The sequence below is a fragment of the Gastrolobium bilobum genome, unplaced genomic scaffold (assembly GCF_033153095.1).
Source record: "Gastrolobium bilobum isolate Gb01-03AN ecotype WA unplaced genomic scaffold, APGP_CSIRO_Gbil_v1 utg68659, whole genome shotgun sequence".
Taxonomy (NCBI): domain Eukaryota; kingdom Viridiplantae; phylum Streptophyta; class Magnoliopsida; order Fabales; family Fabaceae; genus Gastrolobium; species Gastrolobium bilobum.
This window is the reverse complement of record NW_026899643.1, coordinates 55,672-69,436: the sequence shown is the minus strand read 5'-3', so window position 1 is coordinate 69,436 and position 13,765 is coordinate 55,672. Positions and strand designations below refer to the sequence as shown.

General features: G+C 39.0%; 1 protein-coding gene across 1 annotated transcript; it reads left to right on the top strand.

Annotated features, from left to right (window-relative positions):
- The first annotated feature begins 4,275 nt into the window (after window positions 1–4,275).
- On the top strand, window positions 4,276–6,223 carry LOC133292173 (COP9 signalosome complex subunit 1-like). The gene is made up of 2 exons (XM_061490550.1): window positions 4,276–4,953; window positions 5,845–6,223. Exons 1-2 carry the CDS (start codon window positions 4,672–4,674, stop codon window positions 5,938–5,940), a joined length of 378 nt encoding a protein of 125 aa, XP_061346534.1. The 5' UTR covers window positions 4,276–4,671; the 3' UTR covers window positions 5,941–6,223.
- The last annotated feature ends 7,542 nt before the right edge of the window (window positions 6,224–13,765 follow it).

Here is a 13,765-nt window from a genome sequence, read left to right as displayed (position 1 = left end):
TACTCGTGCTCATTATCCTTCTAAAGTTCACCATGACTCTTCCCCATTTTCCTTAATTCATAGTGACATATGGGGTCCAGCCTGTGTTAAAAATATTTCAGGTACTCGATGGTTCATTACCTTCATTGATGACCATTCTCGAGTCTGTTGGGTGTATCTTCTAAAGGATAAGTCCGATGTTGCATCCGTGTTTAAAAAATTTCATACCATGGTTCAAACCCAATTCCAAGTTGCCATACAAATTCTTCGTACAGATAATGGCAAAGAGTATTTTAACTCTATTCTTGGAGAATATCTTTCCCAACATGGCATCCTTCACCAAAGCTCGTGTCCTGACACACCCCAACAAAACGGAGTTGCGGAAAGAAAAAACCGACATCTCCTTGAAGTTGCTTGGGCTCTTATGTTTACCACGAGTGTTCCTAAATATCTTTGGGGAGAGGCAGTTCTCACTGCCTCGTATCTGATAAATCGAATGCCATCTCGCATTCTGAAATTTCAGTCTCCTCTTTCTAGTCTTGTTCGTATCTTCCCTTCCTTCTGAGGTGTCTCCTCCTTACCTCTCAAGTTATTTGGTTGCGTTGCATTTGTCCATATTCTCTCCCATCAACGGTCTAATCTTGATCCTAAGTCTCTTCAGTGTGTCTTTATTGGTTATTCTCCTACTCAACGTGGCTATAAATGTTATTCACCCTCTCTTCGTAAGGTCTTTGTCTCTATGGATGTCACTTTTTCTGAAAATGACCCTTTCTTCCCCTCGACTTCTCTTCAGGGGGAGATAGGAGTAGATGAAGATCAGTCATGGGAACCTACTGATGCCACGGTATTACCTCTAATTTTGGAAACAGGGGGAGCTACAGATTCCTCACCATCAGGAGCCTCCTCAAAATGGGGACAAGTTTATAGCAGGCGAAAGCCTCCTCAAAGTGTGAATAACCCAGAGCCTCTACACTGCCAGGATTCTGAACCATGTTCTAGTTCCAGCACCCCAATACTTGAGTGTCATGGTGAAAATGATCTACACTTGCCCATTGCTCTCAGAAAAGGTACTCGATCTTGTACTACTCATCCTATTTCTAATCATATTTCATATGGAAAGTTGTCCCCAGGGTTCGTGCTTTCAATACTATGTTGGATAGTACAAAGATACCGAGAAATATACATGAGGCTCTCAATGATCAAAAATGGAGGGATGTTGTCTTTGAAGAAATGAATGCTTTAAAAAGAAATGGAACTTGGGAGATAGTGACCCGACCCAAAGGAAAACAGGCAGTAGGATGCAAATGGGTGTTTACAATAAAATTCAATGCAGATAATAGCATCAACAGATACAAGGCAAGATTGGTTGCAAAGGGTTTCACTCAGACTCATGGGATAGATTATCATGAGACTTTTGCTCCGGTTGCTAAAGTCAATACCATCCGAGTTCTCTTATCTCTTGCTGCCAATCTAGATTGGCCTCTGCAATAGTTAGATGTGAAGAATGCATTCCTAAATGGTGACTTACATGAAGAAGTCTATATGGATCCTCCACCTGGTTTTGAAAAGGGAAATGGATCAGTGTGTAAACTAAAAAAGTCTCTATATGGATTGAAACAGTCTCTCAGAGAATGGTTCGACAAATTCACACAAGCAGTCAAAAGAAGAGGCTTCATTCAAGCACAGACTGATCATACTCTCTTCCACAAATACTCTAAGGATGGTAAAATTGCTATTCTTATTGTATACGTTGATGATATAATTCTTACAGGTGATGATATTGAGGAATTGAACACCTTGAAGAAATTTCTAGCAGCTCAATTTGAACTCAAAGACCTTGGCACTCTCAAATATTTCCTTGGTATGGAAGTTGCTAGGAGCAAAACAGGCATCACTCTAACACAAAAAAAATATGTTCTAGATCTTTTGTTGGAAACAGGAATGTTAGGGTGTAAACCTGCTGAGACACCTGTGGAACCTAATACCAAGTTAGGTATTGAAGATGGGAATGAGGTGGATAAAGAACAATATCAGCGATTGGTTGGTAAACTAATCTACTTATCTCATACGCGTCCTGACATTGCCTTTGCGGTGAGTATGATTAGTCAATTCATGCACTCACCCAAGGAGAAGCATCTTAGTGCAGTCTATAGGGTGCTTAGATACCTCAAGAATACTCCAGGAAGAGGATTATTCTTTAAAAAGGGGTATAAAAGGACAATTGAAATCTACACTGATGCAGATTGGGCAGGCTCATCAGTAGACATGAGATCTACATCAGGCTATTGCACCTATGTGTGGGGAAATCTTGTTACTTGGAGAAGCAAAAAGCAAACAGTGGTTGCAAGAAGTAGTGCTGAAGCAGAATTTCGAGCTTTATCTCATGGAGTTTGTGAAGGAATCTGGTTGAGAAGACTTCTTCAAGAGTTGAAGATTTCATATTCCCTACCAATAAAACTATATTGTGACAACAAGGCAGCTGTTAGCATTGCTCAAAATCCTGTGCATCATGATCGAACAAAGCACGTGGAAGTTGATCGTCACTTCATCAAAGAAAAATTAGATGATGGAAGTGTGCGTTTGATATATGTTCCAACCAAAGAGCAAACGGCAGATATCCTTACCAAGGGCCTACACCGTCCAGCATTCGAAGACTTGATTGGCAAGTTGGGAATGATCAATATTTACCTCCCAACTTGAGGGGGAGTGTAGAAAATCAGAATCCAAACATGTTTCCGTTTTTATTTCCTATTAATTAGGATTGATTATGATTGATTAGGATTGATTGTGATTGATTAGAATTGATTGTGATTAGGATTGATTAGTCATCGCTTAGTCATTCTTAGCGATTCTTTCTTGTATAAATACTCACTCATGTAAATTATTCAAAATCAATATAAAGAAACTTCTTTTCAATAATATTCAAGTGTGATGAGTCCCACATTGGTTGGTAATGAGCTAAGTGAAGAGTATATAAGTGAAAGGACCCATGAACCCAATGCCTTAAGGTTTTGGGTTGAGACATGGTGTCGGATCCACTTGCTACGGTTGGTGTAGCCTTAGCTCATTGGTGGTGGCCCCCGCCACGGGCTTCCCCTGGACCCGCTTGATATTGGAGTTTGAGGGAACGAATTTCCCAACAGTGGTATCAGAGCCGAATTGGGCTCGAGCTAGCCTAGTGATTGGCTAGGAGGCGGGTCGAGTACTTTGCGCTTCGGGTACTCGGTTGAGGGGGAGCATACCAATGGTGGGTTTCACACTTGAGGGGGGGATTGTTGAGATATTCAAGTGTGATGAGTCCCACATTGGTTGGTAATGAGCTAAGTGAAGAGTATATAAGTGAAAGGACCCATGAACCCAATGCCTTAAGGTTTTGGGTTGAGACATGGTGTCGGATCCACTTGCTACGGTTGGTGTAGCCTTAGCTCATTGGTGGTGACCCCCGCCACGGGCTTCCCCTGGAACCGCTTGACATTGGAGTTTGAGGGAACGAATTTCCCAACATTATGAACTTCAAATATATTTTGCAGGTTGCCACAATGTATGCAGTCATGTGAGATACAGATTACATGCAGAAAGATACGTTCAAGGAAAATTTCTGGAATGACTGGCGAAAGATGCTAGGAAGAAATCATGTAATTCAGAACTTGAAAGATTGTGATTTTACCCCAATTTATGACTGGTACCAAAGTGAAAAAGAAAAGAAGAAGCAAATGACTACGGAAGTAAGTTGGTAACTCGGTATGCTTAATTTCATTTGACAATAATAGAAGTTGATATATTAGAGCATTGTTTGCTTTTTAATTGGATTTTGGGTTTGCTTCCAATACATACAAGCAGGCATTTGTAGATATGAGATATGATTTTGACTTTAGCTGGTGCAGTTTTTTATTGTCCTAATAATAGAGTACTGCATGTCGTTGACCATACTGCAGATTTCATTGATCTTACAAAATATATATTATGAGTTTGTTGATTTGCTAACAACTTTCAGAAGGCAGTAGAGAAAACACTAGGTCATTTTGTAAGGTACCTAGTAAATTTTGCCCCTCCTCATGAGGCTTTTGTTTTTGTATCTTTTTGATACTCAATGGTAGTTATTTATGGGTCACGTGTGTAGCTTGAGAGATGAAGAGTTGGTGTTTGGTTGATGCAAAAAATTCTGCAGATAGTTAGTTATCTTTACCATGTTCTGTGAACCCCTAGAGGGTAGATGGTTGTTGTTTACATTTGTCTGCTACTGGACTGGAAATTCTGCATCATCTTGTTTGGTGATTGTGTTAGTGCTCGGATGAAATGTATCAAACATGCAAGATTAAATTGTCATTTCATTTCCATTTGATATGGTTGTAATGTAAATTCTAAGTGGTATCCTGGTGGAGTTTTACCTTTTATCAAAGTGTTGGTCACACAAGAGTGTTTCTTTCCATAATTGGCATGGTAAAGACACTAGATGGATACCACCCAAACAAAAATAAAAATATGAAGCCTCATGAATAGGTTTAGTGATTTATCTCTGTTTACTGGGATAGCCTCCTCTTGTGTGATATGCTAATATGACTTGCTTTTTCCTTTTCCTTCTTTAACTACCTTAATTAAATTTATATTGCTGCTTTTCCCTATCTATTCCTTCAGCTTTCCTTTCTTTTTTCGAGACAAACTTGATTAAAGAAAGCATAAGAATGGGATACAATGATTTTGGAGACTTTTACTATGCTCATGGTCAATTGGGGGATGCTTTTAAAAGTTATCCGTACGCGGGATTATTGCACCACATCAAAGCATATTATTCATATGTGTATGAGTGTGATTCTGGTCAGCATTGAGATGGGTCAATTTCCTCATGTTACAAGCTACGTTGGCAAGGCAGAACAGGTACCAGAAGCCCTTGACCCAATAACGGTTGCAAAGCTACGATGTGCTGCAGGATTGGCAAATCTAGAGGCCAAAAAGTACAAGCTTGCTGCCCGAAAGGTCTGTTCCTTATCTCTTTATATGGCAAAGTTTTCTGTTCCTTATCATGCTTTGGATGTCAACAAATTGTTATGAAATGTTCAATATTGTTTATACACGGTTACTTATTGCATCAAAATCAGTCTTTAAATAATGAAGCGAAAAGATTGCAAGTAAGATTAATTTAATGTAATTCTATTATATTATAATATTAGTTTACACGTGGTTCATTAATAAATGCTGCCGTGATAGTAGTATTGCTTGAAAAGCATTCGGTACATTTTTTTGTTGTCGTTGCCAATTGAGTTGTGTAATGAATTCTGCGATATGAGAATTTTAAATAAAAGAAAAGGTTGGAAGCCATAGAAAAGCTCTTGAATTCCTCTTCTGAGTCCCTTTTTCTCCACTTTATATAGTTTTTTTTTTTTTTTGGTATGCACTTTATATAGTGTTTATTGTTACGATCTCATTGCAAGGTTTGAGACATGAGTCTCTTGAGTCTCACATTGGAAACATAAGATTATGGTATGCGGTTTATATGGATTTTGGATTTTCCTACCATGCGAGCTAATTTTTGAGGTGAGATTCTTGTAAGTTTCGCATCAATTAATATCAAAGCTGGTATAGGACTGAACCCATATTAAAAACACAAGGTTTTAGACTCATCTATTAATTTGTAAATTTTGTAATTCTGTCTTTAATATCTAACATCCAGCGTGGAGTTTTAGACTCATCTATTAATTTGCTTTACTTTAAAATAAATTTTTCACTTTGCCTCCGCTGACATCTACATGCAAGCCGAGGCTCTCTTCCGTATTTCTGAATTTTGGGGTTTGCGAATGTCCTTATTTCTTTCTTCTTATTTTTGGTAAGCTTATTTTTTTTTTAATACATTTTGTTATGCTATAACAGCTATCTTTTGCAATATGCTTCTTAATGGGCAAAGCATATGAAACATGCGTTGCTTTTGAAGTAATGGTAATGATAAAAGGGCTGATTAATTTTTAGTTTTATCCATTTGCCTTAGCATGGTTCTTATGTTGCTTATACTTCATAATCTTTTGCCTTAGATGGTTCTTATTTATTTTTTAATTTCGGTGTAAATCGTGCAAGCACATCCATATTTCTCTTAGATAAGGGCAACAGAAAGTAGCAGAATGAGGACACAGTAGCTTGATTATCTATGGATCTATAAACTTGAGTTTAAATATTTGGGAATATATTATAATACCCTACCTCGTGCCTTGTATACCTTCTGTTTATTATAGTTTAGTTTTCTTGTGGAGTGTAACAATATTATATTCAGTTGACGAACAATATCATTGCCTGTTGTTGAAAATTATATTCAGTTTTCTCAACCATATTGATTATGTCCTACTTGCTTAATTGTGGTTCTGACTTCCATTTATCTGTTCTGGAACTACAATGTTGCTTTTGGATAACTAGTATTTAGTTATTGTTTTCAAGGAAATCTTAAAAGATTTGACAAGTAAATAATGAATTGGCTAACAAATCAAGTGATGCGCCCAATTTTCAAATTATGATATATAAATCTTTTAACTTTTATATACTGGCAGTCTAAAGTTGCTACAAAATGTGACAAATAGTGTAGATTTAAATCTGCCAACATGATAAAAAAAATTATGGCAGTCTATGACCTCCAGGAAGTTTTAAATGTTGTCGAAGTCTATAAGTGACATTTGTGGGGGTTTAGAACCTCTAGAAAATGATATAACAATTGTGGGGGTTTGGAACCTCCAAAAAATGCAACATGTGGAGGTTTGGAATCTCCAAAAAATACTTAAACAAATTGTGGCGTTGCACACAAAGACGCCACAAAATGTGTTGTGGCACATGCGAAACTGGAGGTTGGTATGAATGCCACAAATATATTTTGTGTGGGTCAAAGACTTCCACAATTTGCAAATCTGACCCCCAAAAAATACCTTAAATTTTGTAGTGAAGGGTATGTGGATCATTGTGCACTAAATAGTACGACGTTAGCCAAGGCATGTGGTGTGTGTACAGTATAAGTAAAGATGAGCCAAAAAAATGTGTACCTGATGGGTATGACTTCTATTTATAATGAGTTACCTGGTTGAGCCTCCACGAAAAAACTAAAGAGTAGGATACTAAAGATTAGGTGAGGATCCATAAAGTATAAACTGTTTTGACACCCCTATCTAGTATAAACTACAAATTAGGGTATGTTTGAATTTGATTTTAGAGTAAATACTCTTTTTCGGTCCTTAGCAAATTTTACGATGCCCGCTTTAATTCCTAGCAAATAAAAAGGCTATTCGTGGTCCCTAAGAAATTCAAAGTGGACTCATTTTAGTCCTTTTGAAAGACTAATGTGGGACTTTTTTGAATTTGTGAGGGACTACGATTTCAACTAAATGGGTCCATTTTGAATTTTTTAGGGACCACGAATAGCTTTATTTGCTAGGGACTAAAGCGGGTATTGTGAAATTTGCTGAGGACCAAAAATGACATTCACTTTTGATTTTATGTTTTAGTTCTTCAAAAATATTTTATAATATAAACTTCTCAAATAAAATAATAAACTTATTTGAATAGAGTTGGATCTTAAAATTAAAAGGAAATTAAATTTATTTATAAAGGTGTTATTAATAAAATATTAGTAAATTTTTAAAATTATAAAATTTACATCGTAAAAATGATAAATATTTACAAAATAGTTCTTTTAAAACAAATTTTAAATAAAACATGCCGTAAGCTTACCCCTTGGGAAAATTCTTTTTTGAGTTAAGCATTTTGTTGTTGATGAAGATCGTATTGAGTGGAATGGAGAGTTATGTTTACATTTGCTCTTTGAATAAGAAATTTAAAGTCTTTGTTGATTGTGTCAAACCTAACTTTCAAAAAAAAATAATAATAATTATGCCACTATTGATAGCCAATTGGTCTACATCAATCTTAATAAGAATCAACTATTCTAAATTTTAGTCTATTATGAATAATATTGTATATTGTATTTTTAATATGTCCGTTTATTTAAGAGCTTTTTAAACATAGAGGATGTACAATGCATAAACTTATGTACCAATAATTTAATTTTAAATTATTTTATTTTAAAGACATAATACTATGACTTCAGTAATATCATAAGCTTGTACAAGAGAGCTAAAGAAGCTTCTAGAACTAAATAATAAAACAATAATAATATAATATTATTTTCAACACTTCCCCTCAAGTTGACTCGTATTATCATAAGCTCCCAGCTTGTTACATATGTAATCTATTCGGGGACCTCTAAGAGCCTTGGTGAAAACATCTGCAAGTTGATCATGGAAATTGACAAATGTTGTATTGATCTCTCCTAACTGAATCTTCTCTCTAACAAAGTGACAGCCGATTTCAATATGTTTGGTCATCTCATGAAAGACTGAGTTATAGGATATGTGCAATGCGGCTTGATTGTTACAAATGAGTTTTGTTATGGACTGGATCCATATCCTAACAACCCTATTACTAGCAATATTGGATAGGGATAAGATTCTTATCACAACCATATAATCTAGAGAGGATCAAGGGATAAGATTCTTATCCCCATCAATCAAGGCAGATTTCATATCAACTGGGAGATCTCAAAGGCCCAAGCCTACGAAGGTAATCCTTCTAAATAAGAGGCCAAAGACCCAGGTACACACTTTGACCTATTTACCATTACTGCACACACTCATGTCTTGGCTACATGCCCATTGATAGTGCGCAGTGATTGGAGTATTGGCTATAAGTCAGTCGGATATCTTTCTCTAAGATATCTCTGAGCGCATACCCATGAGGTATCCTTATACGGTTCAACAGGACCGAACATTGGCGCCGTCTGTGGGGAACGACAAATTTCGACTCTCATCCATGGTAAACACGCACAGTGTAATGCGAAGCTACAGATTGCAGGCTGCCTCGCGACTCTGAAATTGCTGAAACCACATATATATGAGGAGACAAACCCTACTCGCAAAAAGGGCTTTTGATCCTCCGAGAGACTCTAGAATGGAGCTCCAGGTCCAAGCAAGTGACGATTTGATGGACATTCTCGTCATCGCAATTCTTGATGGAGCAAGTGAAGACTTGGAGGTCATTAAATCATAAGAAAAAAGGAACATGGGAATTTTGAATTCTTTATTAAAGGAAGTCATCCCAAATTTTGTGGGCTAGGGAACTGACAGACCATTAATAACCCAGCTTCAATCCAAAAGAGGCCTTAAAATTTAAAAGCCTCAGCGAAAGAAACGAGGCTCAAATTAAAAGACCACGGCGTAAAAAGCAGGGTTCAGATAAAAAAGCCTCGCGAAAGAAGCGGGGCTCAAATTAAAAGACACAGGCATAATAAGCCGGGTTCAGATAAAAAAGCCTCCGCGAAAGAAGCGGGGCTCAAATTAAAAGACCACAGCGTAGAAAGCCGGGTTCAGATTAAAAAGCCTCCGCGAAAGGAACAGGGCTCAAATTAAAAGAGCACGGCGTACAAAGCCGGGTTCAGATAAAAAAGCCTTCGCGAAAGAAACGGGGCTCAAATTAAAAGACCCGGCGTAAAAAGTCAATTTCAAATAAAAAAAGCCTCCACAAAAGTAGCGGGGCTCAAATTAAAAGTCCACGGCGTAGAAAGCCGAGTTCAGATTAAAATGCCTCCGCGAAAGGAACGAGGCTCAAATTAAAAGACCTCAGCGTAAAAAGCCAGGTTCGAATAAAAAGGCCTCCGCGAAAGAACCAGGGCTCAAATTAAAAGACCATGGCGTAAAAAGCTGAGTTCGGATAAAAAAGCCCTCGTGAAAGAAGCGGGGTTCAAATTAAAAGACCACAGCGTAGAAAACCGGGTTCAGATTAAAAAGCCTTCGCGAAAGGAACGAGGCTCAAATTAAAAGACCACGACGTAAAAAATCGGGTTCGGATAAAAAAGCCTCCACAAAAGAAACGAGGCTTAAATTAAAAGACCACGTCGTAGAAAACCGGGTTCAGATTAAAAAGACTTCGCTAAAGGAACAGGGCTTAAATTAAAAGACCACGGCGTAAAAAGTCGGGTTCAGATAAAAAAAGCCTATGCGAAAGAAGCAGAGTTCAAATTAAAAGACCACGGTGTAGAAAGCTGGATTCAGATTAAAAAGTCTTCGCGAAAGAAACGAGGCTCAAATTTAAAGACCACGGCGTAAAAAGCTGGGTTTGGCTAAAAAAGCCTCCGCGAAATAAACAGGGCTCAAATTAAAAGACCACAGCGTAGAAAACTGGGCTCAGATTAAAAAGCCTCCGCGAAAAGAACGAGGCTCAAATTAAAAGACCACGACGTAAAAAGCCGGGTTCAGATAAAAAAAGCCTCTGCGAATGAAGCGGGGTTCAAATTAAAAGACCACGGTGTAGAAAGTCAAGTTCAGATTAAAAAGCCTTCGCGAAAGGAACTCTGCTCAAATTAAAAGACCACGGCGTAAAAATAGGGGTTTGGATAAAAAAAGCCACCGCGAAAGAAACGGGGCTCAAATTAAAAGACCACTGCGTAAAAAGTCGGGTTCGGATAAAAAAAACCTTCGCGAAAGAAGCGGGGCTCAAATTAAAAGACCACAACGTAGAAAACCAGGTTCAGATTAAAAAGCCTCTGCGAAAGGAACGAGGCTCAAATTAAAAGACCACGGCGTAAAAAGTCAGGTTCGGATAAAATAGCCTTCGCGAAAGAAGCGGGGTTCGAATTAAAAGACCACAACGTAGAAAATAGGGTTCAGATTAAAAAGCCTCCACAAAAGGAATGAGACTCCAATTAAAAGACCACGGCATAAAAAGCCAGGTTCGGTTGAAAAAATCCTCTGCGTAAGAAGCGGGGTTCAAATTAAAAGACCACAGCATAGAAAGTCAGGTTCAGATTAAAAAGCCTTCGCGAAAGGAACGAGGCTCAAATTAAAAGACCATGGTGTAAGAAGCGGGGCTCAAATTAAAAGACCACAGCGTAGAAAGCTGGGTTCAGATTAAAAAGCCTGTGTGAAAGGAACGAGGCTCAAATTAAAAGATCACGGCGTGAAAAGCTGGGTTCAAATAAAAAAGCCTCCACGAATTACGTGGCTCAAATTAAAAGAACACAACATGGAAAGCCAGGTTCGGATTAAAAAGCCTCCGCGAAAGAAGCGAAGCTCAAATTAAAATACCACGGCATAAAAAGCCGAGTTCAGATTAAAAAATCCTTTGCGAAAGAAACGAGGCTCAAATTCAAAGTCCACGGCGTAAAAAGTCGGGTTCAGATAAAAAAGGCCACCAAGGGCTTCAAATTTACGAGCTCGGCCTCAGCCTTGAGCTTATCCTAGTGAATGGATTCAAGATTAAAAGATCGGCCTCAACCCTGAGCTTCATCTCAGCCCAGCTAAGGGCTTCAAATGTAAAAGCATGAGTTTCATCTCAGTGCCGCCAAAGGCTTCAAATTTATTAGCTCGGCCTCAGTCTTGAGCTAGCCTAGAGCTTAAAGATTAAAGCTAGCCTAGAGCTTCAACTCAGCCCAACTAAGGGCTTAAAGTTTAATAGCTCGGCCTCGGCCTTGAGCTCAAACTTGGCCCAACTAAGGTCTTCAAGATTAAAGCTTCAACTTAGCCCAGTGAAGGGCTTCATGTTTATTAGCTTGACCTCAGCCTTGAGCTCAGCCCAGTGAAGGGATTCAAGTTTAAAAGCTCAGATGAGTCTTGAGCTTTATCTCAGCCCCGCTAAGGGCTTCAAATTTATTAGCTCGACCTTATCCTTGAGCTTATCCCAGCGAAGGGATTCAAGATTAAAAGCTCGGTCTTAGCTTTGAGCTTCATCTCAACCCAACTAAGGGCTTCAAATTTATTATCCCGGTCTCAAACTTGAGCTTTATCTCAGCCCAGCTAAGGGCTTCAACTTTATTAACACAGCCTCAGCCTTGAGCTCATCCCAGCGAAGGGATTCAAGTTTAAAAACTGGACCTCAGCCTTGAGCTTCATCTCAGCTCATCTAAGGGCTTCAAATTTATTAGCTCGGCTTCAGCCTTAAGCTCATCCCAGCGAAGGAATTCAAGATTAAAGCTTGACCTTAGCCTTAAGCTCCAACTTTGCCCAACCAAGGGCTTCAAGATTACCAGCTCGGCCTCAACCTTGAGTGTAACACCCGGACGCTTCAAGAATCAATGATTATCCCCACATACTAACACGAGACTTTTCAGTGTGCTTTTTTCTCACTCGCACACTTCCCGGGAAAACTTCCCATGAGGTCACTCATCCCAGAATTGCTCCAGGTCAAGCACGCTTAACTATAGAGTTCTTCCGTTCCGGGCTACCGAAAAGTAGATGCATCTTGTTAGTATAGGTAGTACCAATTAATTCTTATAAGCTATCTCAAACTGTGCAGTCTCATACCTGCACAATCTTTGAAATCCCTCTCTTTCGGGTATCGATTCGATTCATTCATGCATGTAACCCCCCGCTGGAAGCCTGTCAGGAATCGCTCCTTGTTCGTGCCTCTTTGCACCGGCGATCACTCCCCACCCTCGTCAGCGCTCAGGATGTTACATTGAGCTCCATCTCAGACCAGCCAAGGGCTTTAAGATTGAAGTTTGGCCTTAGCCTAGAGCTTCAACTGAGCCCAACTAAGAGCTTAAAGTTTAAAAGCTCGGCAAGGCCTAGAGTTTTTCAACTCAGCCCAACTAAGGGCTTAAAGTTAAAAAGCTCGGCCTTAGCCCAACTAAGGGCTTTAAGTTTAATAACTCAGTCTCGACCTTAAGCTCCAACTCAGCCCAGCCAAGGGCTTCAAGATTAAAGCTTGGCCTTAGCCTAGAGTTTCAACGCAGCCTAACTAAGGGCTTAAAGTTTAAAAGCTCGACCTTAGCCTAGAGCTTCAACTCAGCCCAACTAAGGGTTTTAAGTTTAATAGCCCAGCCTACCTTGAGCTCCAACTCACCCTAGCCAAGGGCTTCAAGATTATAGCTTGGCCTCCGCCTTGAGCTTCAACTCGGTCATAGCCATAGCTTCAAGCTCCGAGATCAAAATGAAGGCGGAAAAGGAGAGATGTGATCCTAACAAAAGTATCTCACCCCAATCCGAAATAACAACAATAATAATAATAATAATAAAAGACAGAATTGGAGAGATGTGATCCCAGCAAAAGTATCACACCCAATCTGAGATAAAAATGAAGACGGAATTGGAGAGATATGATCCTAGCAAAAGGATCACACCCCAATTCGTGATAAATATGAAGACAGAATTAGAGAGATGTGATCCTAGCAAAATGATCACACCCCGATTCGAAAAAAAGAAAGATGGAATTGGAGATATGTGATCCTAACAAAAGAATTACACCCCAATTCACGATAAAAATGAAGACGGACTTGGAGAGATGTGATCCTAGCAAAAGAATCACACCTCGATTTGAGATAAAGATGAAGACGGAATTGGAGAGATGTGATTCTAGCAAAAGGATCACACCCCAATCCGAGAATACAAATTTGGAGAGAACGTGATCCTGGAAAAGAATCACACCCTAATTTGAGATAAAAGAAAAATCGAGGCAACATATGATGTCGGGCTCCTATTCAAGATTTTGGCAACAAAGTCAAATGACAAAGTTTGCGGCCCAACAGGCCAGCTTCAAATTAAAAATCCACCGCAAATAAAGCGGGGTTGAAAATAAGAAAACCATGGCGTAAAAAGCAGGGTTCAGATAAAAAGGTCATCGCTAATGAAGCGTGGCTCAAAGTGAAAAGCCACGGCATAAGAAGCCAAGGTTCAATTCAAAGAGGCAAAGTCTGCCTCCATAAATATAAGACTTAGGCAAAAGAAGCCAAGTCACAATGGAAAGTCACGGTATGCGAAGCCGGGCTCAA